General features: G+C 59.4%; 1 protein-coding gene across 2 annotated transcripts; it reads right to left on the reverse strand.

The window, feature by feature from the left end:
- Window positions 1-1,365: 1,365 nt before the first annotated feature.
- MFNG (MFNG O-fucosylpeptide 3-beta-N-acetylglucosaminyltransferase) lies at window positions 1,366-14,086 on the reverse strand. Of its 2 annotated transcripts, XM_045186855.3 has the most exons (9): window positions 13,594-14,086; window positions 9,175-9,282; window positions 8,799-8,847; window positions 8,355-8,457; window positions 7,798-7,951; window positions 5,578-5,663; window positions 5,149-5,314; window positions 3,323-3,408; window positions 1,366-1,605 (listed from the first exon to the last, which is right to left on the reverse strand). In XM_045186855.3, exons 1-9 carry the CDS (start codon window positions 13,843-13,845, stop codon window positions 1,539-1,541), a joined length of 1,071 nt encoding a protein of 356 aa, XP_045042790.2. In that variant the 5' UTR covers window positions 13,846-14,086; the 3' UTR covers window positions 1,366-1,538. The 2 variants fall into 2 exon arrangements, with proteins under 2 accessions (XP_045042790.2, XP_024435184.2); XM_024579416.4 differs by lacking the exon at window positions 9,175-9,282 and having other exon boundaries at window positions 13,594-14,085.
- Window positions 14,087-15,407: the final 1,321 nt, after the last annotated feature.

Here is a 15,407-nt window from a genome sequence, read left to right on the forward strand (position 1 = left end):
TTGGGAACTGAAATGCTAAAGGCACTTGCATTTGTCCAGCTCCTGCCCTGGCTGTCAAATCTCCCCTTTCTCCAACACCAGAGGATGAATTCCTCAGCCCCGAGTCTCCATTCTGCCCCCCTGATTCTCTGGCCACCTGTAACCCAGGCCCTGAGGGCAGAGAAATGGAGGAATAGCTCCCACATACCACAAGGCATACACATACTCACACACATGTACCCACACACGCATGTGTGATGGGGCATGCATATACCACACATAAGCCTTATGCACAGACATGTGTAGAAGGGTACATGCCACACTCATTCCTTGTCACACCACGACTCACACACCAAAAGTGGTCACCGTTCACTGAGCCAGGCGCCTCTCTACGCCAGGCTCCGTGCTGTGCCCTACAAACATGGTCCGGTCTCCTCCAGGTACCAACCCGTGAAGAAGGCATTCTTTATCTCATCTGCAAGAATGGGAGCCTCTGGCCAAACAGGCCAGAGGGGCCATGTGGGTTCCCCAAGGCCACACAGCCAGCGAGGGCCGGGCAAGGATGTGGAGCTGGGGACCCAAATCAACACGGCCATCACCCCTGTGACCGACAGATGGAAGACCCTGCCCCAGTCAGGCACGTTTTGTCTGTGAGTACCAAAAAATACTGCTGGGCCGAGAGAGGCTTGAACAAATAGGCGTTTAATTTTCTCACAGGGCCAGATGCTAGACAAGACAGGTGTGGATGACGGTCTTGGCCTTTCCTTCACGGCAGCGGGGCAGCTGCCCCAGGTCCAGACGTCACACCCACATTCATAGCAGGAAGACAGAGCGTGGGGCTGCAGAACTTCCCCAGAATCCTTTCTGTTGGCTCTGCTTAGTTCACACTAACAGGAGCTCTGACTCCGGGCTGAGCCAGAGCACACGGGGGCTCCTAACAGCAAGGGAAGCTAAGCAAGTGGGCAAAGGAGCATCGGGTTGGCCGGCCCGTCACTGATCCGTGGTCTGATCTGGGCAGGCCAACACCCAAACAAAGCCGGGTTCCAGTGGCAAGGGGTGGGGGGCAAGGAGCTGGAGCCTGGTCGGTAACAACAGTACCTGCCCAGGCCTTGCCTTCCACTCCTGTTTCACCTACATCCCCTCAGTGCTTGGGGACCCAGCCAAGGGATTCAGGGGTGGGTGGCCCAGTGCGTGACCCCAGGGGAATGACTGAGAGACCAGAGCTGGCAGTGGGGACCACACCCCACCCAGGGGCCCATGTAATTCTCTGAGGGTTAGGGCACCCGAGCCGTCCACCCTGTTCATTTCAACCACCCAGGGCCCATGGGAGCCCGGCCCCTGGGGCCTCTCTGGCCTTCACCTGGTCCCTGGTCCCCACCTCCCAGGAGTCTGGGATGCCTCCACCCCCTGTCATCACCCAATCCTGGGCTTGCCCACCACTTGGAGGCTCTGCCAGGGAGGATCTGGCCCCAGGCACTTGCCACAGGCCCTCTGGGCTGCCTTGGGAGGTGAGGGACAACCAGGGGCCTCAGCTCCACAGTGGCCCAGCAGTTCAGGACTCATCGGGCCGCCCGCTGTGGGCACCAAGGAGTGTCTGGGTAGAGGAGACAGTGCAGGGAGCGGAACCTGGGGAGAGACCAGAAATGGACAGGGTGGTCACGCCACTCCCACCCTCACCGCTGTCGGCCCCTAGGGGGCGCATGTCACAACGATGGTTTGAGTAGGCCTTCTCCATCTCAGCACTCTTAACCCCTGGGGCCCGCTAACTCTTCGTGCAGGGCTGTCCCGTCCCTTGCAGGATGTTGAGCGGCATCCCTGGACTCTGCCCACCAGATGCCAGCAGCATCTCCCTGAGTCGTAACTTTCAAAAATATCTCCTGACATTGCCGAGTGTCCTCAGGGGGCAAAGTGGGCCCTGGTTGAGAACCACGGGTTCAGAGAGACTTCAAAGGCCAGAGAAGCCATGAAGAGACCTGAGCTGAGACTGGACCATCCAACCCTACAGAGCTGAGTCCCCAGCTGGCTTCAGCCCCATGGGCAGAAACCCAGTGATACTAGAACCTTCAGGCTTAGAGAACTTAACATCAATCTTAAGCCTCTTGGCAGGATAGCCATGCCTCCACTGATGGGGAGCTCACCCCATCAGAAGGCAGCTCCCTGGCCCCACAGCCCTGGGAACAGTTGTGAGCCTTCCACCCCTAGATGGACAATTCTGCAGAGCATCAGCCAGGAGTCCTGCCTTCCCCAGGGGTCCTGCCTTCCCCCGCTCCTTCTCCATGCTCCAGAGAAACTCAAAGTCCAGACACAAAGCCTTGGGGGGAGGGGAAGTCCCTCGTGACCTCCCCAAATGAATGTGACGCTCCCCTTCTATCTTCTCCCACCGTCCAGTCACACTGTCTTCCTTCACTTCTGGGAACAGGTCTTGTCCCCTCCTGCCACCGTACATCACAGGCTGTGCTCTGAGCTGCTCTACAGCGATCAGGGACAGAGTTGGACAGCCCCAGGCAACCTGTGGCTAGATTAGGGGCAGACCCAGGTGCCCAGGTGACACCTCAGCCCCCATTCCAACCTTCTACCCACCGAAAAAAATCATTGAAGAGCATCAAGGAAACAAGGAGCCTACAGAAGGTCACAACAACTGGAACAGGCACAGAACCACAGAAATGGAGATCACAGGGAGGGTTGTCAGCAGGGAAGGGGAGGGGGAGTGAGGGGGAGGGAAGGTACAGGGAATAAGAAGCATAAATGGTAGGTACGAAATAGACAGGGGGAGGTTAAAATAGTATGGGAAATGGAGAAGCCAAAGAACTTATATGTACAACCCATGGACATGAACTAAGGGGGCAGGGAATGCTGGAGGGTGGGGGGTGCAGAGCAGATGGGGATAAAGGGGAGAAAAAGTCGGGACAACTGTAATAGCATAATCAATAAAACATACTTTAAAAAATTAAAATTTTTTTTAAAGATCAAATAAAAATTCCCATCAAACCCTGGAGGCCCTCCATTAGAGCAGCCCTTTACTCAGCAAAGACATTTCAGTCTTCTGGGGGCTCCTGAGGAATCCCAGAGGGTCAGAGCTAGGGAAGCCCTTCAGATCCACAATGCCCAGTCTCCTTGCATTACAAAATGTGGAGACTGTGGCCCAGAGAGGGCAAGGCACTTGCCCAAGATCACACAGCAAGCCAGTGGTGGAGCAGGGACCAAACTCCGTGCCCTTCCCTCCCAGCTCTGTGCTGTCAGCCCTGGGGCCTCTCTCACATCCCTCACTCCCAGCTCCCCCACCTTTGCAGTCCTGGGCTCAGCCCCCATTCCTCCCATCCTACAGTCTCAGCCCCAGACCCACCTGGAAGGGTCCTCCTCAGGGGAGAAGGGGCCCTGTAGCTTAATGACGTTGAGCTTTCCCTCAAAAACGCCGTAGCTGAGGGTGACCTGGGCAGGGAGAAGCAGAGAAGAGTGGGAAGGGTTGGGAGCATTCCACTGGGGACCCCACAAGGGAGCAGAATTGGGCGAGAGAAGGAAGGCACGCAAGGCATCTTGAGGGTACAGAAAGCCTGCCTCTGCCCCTGAAACCCCATCAGCAGTGGGTGCCCCACCGGGGAGCCCAGCCCACCCCCCAGTACTTTAAGCTTCTAGACCATCTTCCAGCCCAGATCCCATTTGCGCCCCCAACAGCCCTGGTCACATGGGAGGCTGCCATGATCCCTCACCTGCAGGTTGGGAGACTGAGGCTCAAGAGGGAAGGCGCCTTTCCAGTAAGCTGGGTGCTGGGTGGAGGCTTCCCGAGACTCACTGGGGGGGGCTGGCAAATCCCTCTCCCCCCGCCCCAGAGCTCGGGGTCTCCATTAGCAACAAGAACATGGGAATAATGACCCCAGTTGAGAGACTGTCAAGGACAGTGGGTACAGACTGGCTCAGGGGCCACCCCACCAGTGCACTAGTGGTGTGCCATGGGGGGCTCCACTCTCTGGGCCTCAGTTTCTCATCATAGAGTGGAAGCAATGTTGGTACCAACCTCCTGTGAATCCTGTGAGGAGCCAGAGAGTTAAAGAAGGCAAAGCCGCCGATGTGGTGCCTGGCACAGGGGGCGCTCTGGAAACCCCATTAGGGTGCCCTGGTTTTGGTTGCCCCAAACCTGTCCCTCTTTCCTGGCTTCGGGCCCTGAGGTCCTAATGGGACCAACTCTACACCCCAGTCCCAGGCCTCACCGACCTAGACTAACTCCAGGCACTGGTAGGGGGCAGGTCATGTGACCCAAGCAGGCCACCTGACTAGTGAGCACCACCCTTGGCATCTGGCTGAAGGAGGCGCTCTCCTCCTTGGGCTGAGAGAAACCTGAGCCTGCCATCTTGCTCGCAAGGGGTCGAGCCTGCCTGAAATGGAGGCCCGTGTGGGAGAAGGCAGATGAAAGAGGGAGCAGAGTCCCAAGGCCCAGACCCATCCGCATCAGCAAGCCAAGCCAAGCCAAGCCCTCAGCTTCTCACATGCATGGGTGCGTAACTGCCCTTTTTAATTTATCCAGTCAGTGTCACTTTGCTCTCACTTGGGGCCAGAAGGATTCTGACCGTACTACTGGGCAGCAGATCCCGCCACCTCCCAGCCAGGACCACCCACAGGGCTGGAAACCCAGGAGCTGGAGAAGAGCATCTGTGTGCAAGGCAGTGCCAGTGGGACCTCAGCAGAGTCATTACCTGCCAGGTGGGGGCGTGGGAGGATGGGGCCCACCCCTTCCCGAGCCTGACACTGCGCTTGAGTGTCCTCACCAAAGACCTGGTCCTTCCCAGTAACATCTGGGTGGGAAGGAAAAGCAGCGAGCAGGAAAGTTCTGATGAAGGAAGGGGCTGCTGACCCGCAAAGCTGGAGAGGACAGGCCTGGCCCCTTCGGAGATTTGTGGGGAGGTTGGAAGACTGAAGAAAGGAGAGACAGACAGGAAGTACCAGGTTGGGAGCAAGGTTTTCTGAACCTGAAGGCAACTTCATCTCATCTGCGCAGGTCCTCCAGCTGGCACTTGGGGACCAGATCACAGAAGGTTAGCATCACACCCTTGAGGTCTGAAGGTACAGAGTCACTGTATGCCCTCCAGGGGGCCCTTTCCCTCAGTGTCCCTGTCAGTAGGGATAGCCTGACACATGATCACCTCCCCCAGTGCCACCTGCACCAAGGCCGCTCACCTGGTCCAGGAGCTGGGCGGCCTGCAGCAGCTGCAGGGTCTCCAGGTGGGAGTGGAAGAGCGGGCTGGGCTGCAGGCGGCCCCCCAGCTTGCACTCGACTATGTAGCCCACAGTGCAGTCATCAGGCAGCCGGATGCGTGCGGAGGTGTCCACAAAGTGGTGGCCGCTGGGGACAGAGTGAGCTATGGCCGCCGGCCTGCACCCTGAACACCTAGAGGCCTCCCGCCTCCCAGAAGGCCCTCCTCGGGGACCGGCTGGCGGAGCAGAGCTCAGTTCTGGTGTCTGCCTCCTCCGGCCTACTCTGGGACCTTCAGAGCTCTCGCTTAGGTCCTTCCTGCTGCCAAGTCCCCACACACAACAGGCACCACCTGCTCTCAGCATCCCCCACCCTCCCTCCCCCTCCCCCACCCACCTGTGGTCTCTGCTTACCTGGCCCACGGGGCCATCTTTAAAGCCAGTTTGCGGTTGATGCAGAAGCCGGCACCCCCAGTGGCGAACCAGAACTGTACCAGCCTCTAGGGGGAGGGGAGGGGAGAGCCAAGGTGCAGCATGAGCCTGGGGTGGGAGGCTGGGGGGTTCGGGCAACAGTAGGGCCACCCCTCACCTCTAGCTAGTGTGGGTCCAAAGCTTTTTACTTCCTACTGCCCCAGAGTCTTGCTACAGCCTAACATTATTGTGCCCATTTTATAGACAAGGGAACCGAGGCCCAAAGTCACCCAGCTAATTAACAGTGATGGGGACACCAGTTAGACCCCAATCTGGTGGGGTTCTGGTTAAAGGGGGCATGCATGCTGTCTTGCACACCTTACCCCTTTCCCCAGAGAAATGCCTCTGCCTTAGCCCACGTGGTTTGGGAGGGGCTGCCAAATACCACCTGCTCACCCAGGCCACAGAGGTGAGCAGGTGCCCCAGAAATGACCACAGGGCCACCCACACCCCTTGACTCCGTGATTGGCTCTGCAACAGGCACATGACTTAGGACAGCCAATCAGAGTCCCTTCCTGAGCTTTCTAGGCTAGCTATGAGGAAGAGATGTTTCCACCAGGCTCACAGCTATAATCCTGATGCCACCTGCAGGGGGACACATACACTGACTGTCCTGCCGGTCATACCTCCTGGAGGCCAGCACACCCCTTGACATCTCAATCTCAGGGACCAATAACATCCCTTTGGAACTTAAACCACTTTCTGTGCCTGCCCGACATCACCAAGGCCTCTTCCAGATCCTCTGAGAGGCCCGGGAACTCAGCCATGAATCGCCCTGGGGCTTTGGAGAAACCCCGCACCCTTTCAGCTGTCCCACCTCGTGGTCAAACGAGCTCCCTAAGGTCACCTTCTCCCGAGCACACAGCTGTTGCCTCATGGATGTGCGTAGCAGTGGGCTGCACCGGGCTGAGGCTGAGCCAGGTGGGCACTGGTTGCTAACACTTATCGTGCCTGTTACATATCAGGTCCCGCTCCAAGCGCTTGGCTAGATGCCACTTAACTCTTTCTCTTTTTGCTCACGGCCACCCTATGAGGAAGGGACTATTACCACCCATTTCACAGATGAGAAAACTGAGGCACAGAGAGGGGAGGTGACTTCAATCAAGGTCACAAAACCAAGAAGTGGCAGGGCTGGTGTGTGAACGCAGGGCATCTGGCTCCAGAGCGGAGCTTGCCACCTCTAAGGTCAGGAGGGGTGAGGTGGTGTGGGAGCCCAGGGAACCCCTCAGCTCACCTGAAATCCACTCACAGATGCACACCCTGGGGCCCAGGAGGATTTAATTAGGACTCAGAGGCTCATTAGCTGCTGGTAATTAAGGTTTTGTGTTTCCTGCTCTCTTGGTTTCTCTAATTGGGCAGATGGTGACCTAGGGAGGGGGGCAGCCCCACCCCACACGCAGCTCCCGTGGCAGGCACTGCCTCCAGACACGCCACCCCGGGCCTGCCTTTTCCCGAGGCCGAGGGAGCCCTAGAGGCCTGGCCCCCCCAACACCAAAAGCATGGTGATGTCCTGGAGACAGGTAGGAAAACATGTGACATGCTCGTGCTGAGAAACTCTTTGTTCACCTGAGAGTCAAATTCAGCAGGTACCCTGGGTTTTGTTTATTTGCTTTCTAAACCTGGCACCCTGGCCAGCGCCCACCCAGGTCTGGAGTGGAAACGGGCGCCAGGGGCCCTGTTGTGCCAGGTGTCAAGTCCCCCGTGCTGGTCGGTGGGCTCTGGAGGGAGGCGTCGCCTAGGGGAGGGCAGTGTTCAGGGGCTTGAGTCCAAGGCGGCTAACAGCTGGCCCAGCGGGGTCCAGCACTGTGACCACCTGCACAAGTACAGGACACAGCAGGTGGCCGGGAGCCCCGCTGTGGCGTCAGGAAGCCTCAGCCCATCCCCGCACTCCCTGTGTGACCAGGACGAGCCACGGCTCAAGGACCAAGGAAGGCCCTGCTCCGTGATGGTCTCTCCACCTGACCAACATTATCTAAGTCTCCCCTTCCACAGGGGAGACTGAGGGCCAGAGGCTAAGCCACCAGCCCAAACACACAGCCGTGAGGCCAAATCTGAAACCCAGAGAACCCACAGGCTCCTCCTCAGCCCTGGCCCGGCCCAGCCCCAGACCCGCCCGGCACGGGCTGGCCCCCGCCCCAAGCTGTCAAGGCAGGACCGACCTACCGTGCGATTGTGAGGCTGCGGCTCGGAAGCGTGGATGGGCCGGTTCAGGCTGGGGCGGCCTATGTAGACATCGAGGGCCTGCGGGAGGGTCCTTAGCAGCTTCAGCAGCGCCCTTGCGTTCACATAGTTGTCGTCATCCACGTGGCAGAACCACCTGTGGAGGCAGGGGGGACAGTGAGCTTGGAGGGGGCTTCCCCAGGGCTGCTGGCCACCGTGCCCCCATACCCAATGAGTACAGTCACAGAGCCTGCGGTCAGGGTGACCGTTCTGTGTCAGGCAGCATCTGTGTCCGCTCTTGAAGGAGGTGTGCCCATTTAGCCCCTGGGGACCAAGACTCAGAAAGGTCTGGACGCTTGCCCCGGGTGACACAGCCAGTGAAGGGCAGGATTTGAACCCAGTCTGCCCAGAGACAAACCACAGGAAGCCCTAAGTGACGACATTCAACATTCGCAGGACCCAGCAACTTCCCCTTTTCCCCTCTTTCAACACAACACCCCATTCAGGAAGTGGCCTGAGGCAAAGGTCACACCTGCCCCCGGAGACCCAGATGCACTCACCTCAGCCCACTGGCCAAGAAGGCATCAAACTCAGCAGCCATCTTGCAGGACAGGGCTGGGTGGCTGTGCTCCGCAGAGCAGTTGGTGACCACGAGGTGGGGCCCTGGAGGAGCGAGGACAAGTCAGAGGCCCCCGCCCAGCTCCTAGACCTCCGAGGGCCTGGGGCAGTCCATGCACTCTCAGTTTACACACCAGGAAACTGAGGTCAGGGAGCGCTGACCTGCCCAGGTCCCCAGAGCTGATGGACAGTGGGCTGCGTTGGGACCCAGGTGCCCTGGGTCTTGTCTGCCATGGCCCCACCCTGCCCCGCACCCACTTCCAGGAAGAAGCTTGCTCTCCCCCTGGGGGAAGGGGAATCCCCAGGTGCAGAGAGTAAGCAGCCTTGTTTTTCCCGGGGACTCCCAAGCCAGGGGACAGCCCCCCAACCAGACCAGGCAGAGTTACCCAGTCTCTCCCGGAGGCCTTCATCCGAGCTATCAGTGAAGACGAATGTCTGGGAAGGAGAGAGAGGGGTCAGGACTGGGCTCGCCAGGGGCAGTGGCATGGTGGGAGGGGAGCCCCCACGAACCCCTCCCCCCTGCTCCCCCTCCCCCTCCCCGTCTAGGCACATCCACGCCCAGCAGGCCTCTGTCCTCCTTGGGTGACAGACACACACCCCCTCACCGTCACACACTCCCCTAGGACAACGAGACTTTCTCAGCTACCCCCCACAATAAAACACACACACACACACACATACACATCTGTGGTGCTAAAAACATGCTAATACACTTCCTCCCGCCTTCTAGGTGCTTCTAGCTGGGCTGCTAACCAAACTAACCGAGGCAGAGTAACAGGAGAAAATCAAAGTTTTCATCCACGCACATGGGAAATCCACACAGGCGCGGAAGTTCCAAAGACCGGGAGGCCAGGCTGGGCATAGGTGACACTGGACACAGCGGAAAGCGGGGGGTGGGTATGAGGTTTCAGAAGTGAGGGTGGGCGATGTACAGGTCATTGAGGAAGGGAGGAACACACAGGGCAGGAAAAGCCCGGTTTGGGCAGCTCAGCAACAGAGGCACGGGGGTGTCTGACAGCGGCCTGGGGTCTTCCTGCTAGGGCGAAGATCCCTATGGTGATGAGGGCAAGGCTCCTCTGAGAGCAGGCTTCTCACGTGGGAAAGGGGGGAGGGTCAAAGGCTCCCTCTGAGTCTTGTTTCTTCACAAACAGCTTCAAATCAATATCCCAGACTGCAGCTCCAGGGGGCGAGGCTTTGGTTCCCTTCACAGCCCAGCTGTTGTTGACACACGACTTCGCTCGCTGACCCGGCCCAGGGAGCCTGTCAGTCACGCAGCCTCGCAGATCACACCTTCTCCTACATGCCGCCCCCACAGAGGTCCATCTGGCTCCTTCACTACCACACAGACCTGACCCTACACACTGGCAGGAGACAGACTGTGAAAGGACCCACGCGTTGGGACACCGCAGGACTTCAGGGGACAGCCACAACTTCCACAGCTGGGCCCTGACGCAGCAGAAATCTCACCTCCTGACCTGGTCCCGCTCTCCCGGGCTGGGCAGGCACCCGCTGTGTGCACCCTCCTGGTCCCTGACAAACTCCCTAAGCATGGTCACAGGTGTTGCGACCTGTCCCTATCACAGACGGCAAAACTGAGGCTGAGTGACGGACCAAGGCCGTGCAGCTGGCAGGTGCTGAGCTGGGACTCAAGCCCACAGGCCTGGGCCCTCTCCCTTGCTTTCCAATCTGCCCATAGCCATGACACCCCGCCACAGGGGGCTCCTCAGACTTGAGCCTCAGCGCCGAGCTCCCCACTCCCCCAGACCTGCACTTCCTCTCAGACTCCCCATCTTTTGGGGACCCAACACCTCGGGGTCATCGTGCCTCCTCTCCTCTCACACCGCCATCCAGTCTGCCAGCAAATTCTGTCCAGCCAACCTGTAAATGACCCAGGATGCAACCTCTCCCCACCAGCCTCCACGGCCACGCTGCGGCCCCGCCCACCCGCGTCACCTCCTGCCGCTCTGCTGGCAGTCACCTTTTCCCTGGGCTCTGTCCTGCCCCCAACTCCATGTCTGTTTTCAACACAACCCCCAAGGGGGCCAGTAAAATAAGTCAGGCCTTTCTTTCCTCACTCCCTGACGAACTTTTACCACCAAACAGCCACCAGATGGAGGAACTTTCTAGAGTTTGGAGCATGGGCCAAATGGGCCAGGGAATGTTTGTTGATGGGCCAGTAATCCAGAATGAACCGGTAGGGGGAACAGGAAAGGAGGGGTCCCACAGCAGGGCGTGGGGGCTGGGCAGGGCGCATGGGAATGCTGAGGTTGGCACAGGGCAGTGGGCAGTGTCCTCTGAGCAAGGGTTACATGTGATTTGTTTAAAGAGAGGACCCTGACAATGGTTAAAACCTTGCAGGAAAACAAAGGGCCAGGCAGCCGCGGGGGGGGAGGGGGGGAGGGGTTGGCTAGAGGGCCATCTGCTCCAGAGCAGGGGAGGGGCAGGGCACCCAGCTCTCCCACCCCAGCCCCGCCCCAGCCCACCCCAGCCTTGGAGGGAACTGTGGGGAAGAGAAAGCCTCCTCTTGGATCACAAAACGGGCCTCCTCCTCAGGCCCACCCCCTCTGCCCAGGACAAAGGCCCGCACACGAGCTCCAGCCCACTGTTACAAAGGCCCACCTGCCACCAGGCCGCCCTTAACCAGCTGGGGCGGGCACCCAGCCCTGGAGTTAACCAGCTCAGGCCCCCTCCTGACGGCAGAGCCAAGAGAGGCTCCAAGACCCGCCTCTCCTGTGCAGATGGGGAAACTGAGAGCCAAGATCAGAAGGAAAGATGAGCCTAAGGTGGAGACAAAGGGGGCCCAGATGCGGCGGCAAAAGTGGGTCTCCCTGGGCCCCTCCTCTTTCTCCATTTGAGGATTCTTCCTTGTTTCAACTCTGCCTTAGAAGACAAGATTCTAGACTCTGCCCCTTGCACTGAGGGTGAGCATGGGTGTTCAACTGAGTGAATTCAGCTCCTGCCTCTGCTTGCTCAACTGTGCTCAGTTTTCTTGCCTGTGAAATGGGAAGAACAAGAGTGTCAGCTGGGGACACTTTCCCATTACCGCCTCAATTGTCCTGCCTGGTCAATGGTTCAAATGACATACAGCAGATTAGCAGGAGAAAATCCAATTTTGATACCTGCACACAGGAAGTTCACATGAGCAGGGAAATTCCAAAAATAGTGAGACTTCTGGACTAAAAAGGGGGAGGCAGGCAAATCACAGGTAGATGAGAAGGAGTAAACATTTGGGAAATGGATTCTCGCAGGGCCACCCAGAAACAGTGGGACAGAAAGGGGGATCTAGCAAACAGACTGAGCTCGAACCCTCCCTGCCTGTCACACTTAGTTCGAAGGTGCTAAGGGGGCTGGCGTTGAGTGAGGCCCCCTTCCTGAAGCAGGTTCTTCTACCCGAGGCCCGTTAGGCAGGAAAGGCAGACGTCTAAACCTCTTCCTGAGCCTGCTGGCTTTCATTGTTTTCCGTTTGAAATAATGTGCACGCCAGGGCGGCACATTCTGGGTGGACAAGAATGTGCCACCGACCCCATAACAGCTGCCACTCGGGGTTGTTGAGAGGGTTCAACAGAGCCCGGCCCTGTGACACACAGGTCCTCCCTCCAGCTGCCTGGCTGGCATCTGGGATTGCATCCGGGACTCCGAGGGGCTGGCTGCTGGCCTCTCCTCTGCTGGCCAGGTCCTGCCAGGCCCGCCACCCAGGCTCCCCCCAACCAAGCTCTGGGACCCCAGGTCTCAGCAGAGAAGGAAAGTGCTTCCTCCTCCCAGGCCTCAGTTTCCTCGTCCAGGGCAAGGGCACTGCCGTGGTGATCGAGACGAGACAGGAAAGGGCGTCAGACCACGTGAGGCCACACTCCCGGGCACAACAGACACAGCGCCATAAACAGGAAGGTCTGTGGGGAGGGCTGGGCTCGGCGACTTCCGCAAGTTAAACCAGATTCACCCCGCAAGGAGAAGCTGTGGGAGGGGTGCCCCAGGGAAGAGACTGGGGTGCTGGGGGCCTGGTGGGGAATGGGTTAACCCAGGGTGCTGGGGCATCAGGGCCAGGAAATTGCTACAGGGGGCGGGGGTGCCCTTGCCCCAGGAGGCCCTGGCCTCTGCCAGGTATCACCCCCCCATCCTTGGTCTCCAGGAGTCCCTAACCCCCTCTAGAGGCTCAGTCACTTCCTTCCCTAAGCCACCCGCCAAAGTGTGGGGACAGCATGTGCATTCACGTGCACATGTGTGTGTGAGTGCGTGTGAGTGCGTGTGAGTGTAAACCTGCCCCTCCAGCTCCCCCAGAGGTGACAGTCCCCAACACCCCCAAGTCACTGACTTTGCTGGAGGAGGCACTGTGAGCGGGGAGGGGATGAGACAGACTCAGCTTGGCAGAGCCACCTCTGGGGAAAGACAGGGGCCGCGAGCTCTGGTCACCCTCATGCCATGTCAGCACGTCCAGCACTGCCACTTCGGCTCCATGCACGTGCACACACATCCAGTCCCCCCTGCCGGGCAGGCTCTGCCCCGACCTCCTACCCACGTCTGCCTCAGCCCCCAAGTCACAGCACATACCCTGCCTCCCTCCCTCCCTCAGACACTGCCCCACAGGACAGGAGCACGGGGGCTGAGGTGGCACTCCGCTCGGCATACCCCGGCACCAGAGTCATGGGGGCAGGGGCTGGTAGGAACTCTGAAAGGGTGCCCCCTACTCCAGCCCTCTCCCCAACAGGCCCCACCTAGATGGCCCCCACCTCAGGGGCTCAGCCCCTGTGCTCCCAGCACCCAGGGCCTGAACTGGGGGCATCCCAGTGGGGGTCGTGTCAGCCAGGACTCCTTAGAGGCCTCTGCCCCAGCTGCCCAACACCCACCATTGATTGCCCCCAATGCCAGGCTGGGTCAGGCTGCGCAGGAGTGAAGCCTGTGCAGGAACGTGCAGAGAGTAGAGGAAACCCCAGGAGGGACCCGGAAGCCTGGAGCATGAGCCCAGCCTGGCGCCTAAAAGAGCCAGAGCAGCAGGCCTGAGGAGCAGCGTCTCAGGGGCTAGGGGTACAACCAGGGCCACGGGATTCCCTGGATCCTGGGAGGAAGGGGGAGAGAGCAGGCAGCTTCTTCCTCGAGACTGCCAGGGACCCCAACCCAGTAGAAAGGCATCCATGAGCCCCACAGGCCAGGCGCCACGTCTGGGGCCCACCATGACCGGCTTGTCACCTGTTCCCTGGTCCTGGAGACCCACGTGTCGAGCAGCAGCTCCAGGCGAGAGCGGTGGAAGGCACCGGTCGTCTTAACCGCGATGAAGACATCCTGCAGCTGCAGCTCATGGGAGCGAGGGCTTGGTGGGCTCAGCCTGGGGGTCTCCACGCTCTTCGGGGACAGGCGCAAATGGTACCGAAGGGAGAGGAGCCCCATGCACAGGAGGGTGAGGAGGGCTCCTGCCAGGCCCCTGAGGAGCCGGCACTGCATTGGCTCTGAGACCCCCACAGCTCAGCCCCCAAATCCCAACTGGATGGTGTGGGGAGGCTGGTCAGGCAGGGGCCCCGGCAAAGGCAAACGTCTGGCAGGCACCAGGGGCCTGTAAGGAGGGGACAGGTGGGAACTGGTGCTCTGGCCCCAGAGGCCAAGCCATGGCAGCCCCTCCGCCTCCGCCTCTTGCCACCAGTCCTCCACCTGCTCTGGCTGCCCTCCCGCTGAAGCCCAGCGGGCTCTGGGGCTCCTGGCCCCGCCCCTCCCTCCAGCACAGCCCAAGAGGCGGGGCGGACCATGGGAGCCCCAGAGGTGGCTGGAAAAGGCAGCTGAAGGGACAGCCCCATCCATGCCAGCAGCTGCAGTGGGGGTGGGGGCAGCAACAAACCCTCCAAGGCCAGATAGAAGGGAAGGACCCTCCCTCCTTCCCACTCCCCAGAGACTGTCAGCTTAGCTCATCCAACACCCATTATTTTATGGCGTCCGGGTATCCAGACTCATAGCTTTTGCTCACACTGTTCCTCCTCCTGGATGCTCTCCCCATCCCCTGCCACCCCCATTCATGTTCCCTCCACCAGGCTTAATTCTCCTTGGACTTTAAGGCTCAGCTCAAGGGTTTCCTCCTCCAGGAAGCCTTCTCTGATGCCCCCCCCAACTTCCAGGGCTCCCACATAGTTTGCTCAGTTCCTTTGGTCTTCACCGCAGAACTAGGGTTGCTCTTCCCAGGTCAGAGCTGAGCACAGACAGCTCGGAATGATCTAAAGTGGTCCAGCAGCTCCTTCGCAGAGCCAGGTGGAGCGTGGGTCCCTGGTCCACAGGAGGCTCCCTGAGGCCGCCTGCCTGTCCTGCTGTGGCCTGCCGTACCCCACCTCACTCAGCGGTCGCTGTTGCTGCCTCTCCCCACCAGGCCAGTGGACAGACAGGGGGCCTTCTCCTTCCACCACCCCCATCTAGTTTTGCACAGGGTCACTCACATTTCATCTTTCCCCTGCTAGAACCCCGCACTGGCTCCCATCTCCCTTTTTGAACAAAAGCTGAAGACCACACACCTCCCTACAGGTCGTTTGTGAGCTGGCCCCTCATTACTTCCAACCCCACCTCCTACTACCTTCCCCTTGCTCCCTGCACCCCAGACCCATTGGACTTCTGGCCAGTCCCAGCGCTCACCCTCCTCAGGACCTTTGCACATGCTGCACTGTCCCTGCTGAGGCCTCCCCCTCGAGAGCCACACGTCTCACCCCCTCACCTCCGTCAGGTCTGGACACAAACGTCACCTCCACCCCGAGGCCTTCCCAGACCACTTTATTTAAATTGCAAAGCCTTCTCTCCAGCCAGGCCCCGGCCCCCCTGCCTGTCCTTCACACGCCCCTTTTTCAACTGTGTTCTCTCCACAGCACTCTTCATCTCCCCACGCCCTGCGCAGTGTACTTCTCCGTTGTCTGTCTGCCTCGTGAGGGGATCAAGGCAGAGATTTCTTCTGTGTTTACTCACTGAACCCCGGCACACAGAACAGTGCCTGGCACGTAGCGGGAGCTCAATAAATATGTTAATTAAACACAACT

This window comes from Desmodus rotundus, chromosome 3, assembly GCF_022682495.2.
Source record: "Desmodus rotundus isolate HL8 chromosome 3, HLdesRot8A.1, whole genome shotgun sequence".
Taxonomy (NCBI): Eukaryota; Metazoa; Chordata; class Mammalia; order Chiroptera; family Phyllostomidae; genus Desmodus; species Desmodus rotundus.

Excerpts from the sequence above, each read along its gene's own strand:
- MFNG (XM_045186855.3), bottom strand. The coding sequence starts at position 13,845 with ATGCAGTGCCGGCTCCTCAGGGGCCTGGCAGGAGCCCTCCTCACCCTC. Across the intron at positions 8,848-9,174 it reads TCTCCTGTTACTCTGCCTCG|ACATTCGTCTTCACTGATAG; the intron begins GTTAGTTTGGTT and ends TCTCCTTCCCAG. Across the intron at positions 5,315-5,577 it reads AAGATGGCCCCGTGGGCCAG|CGGCCACCACTTTGTGGACA; the intron begins GTAAGCAGAGAC and ends CTCTGTCCCCAG.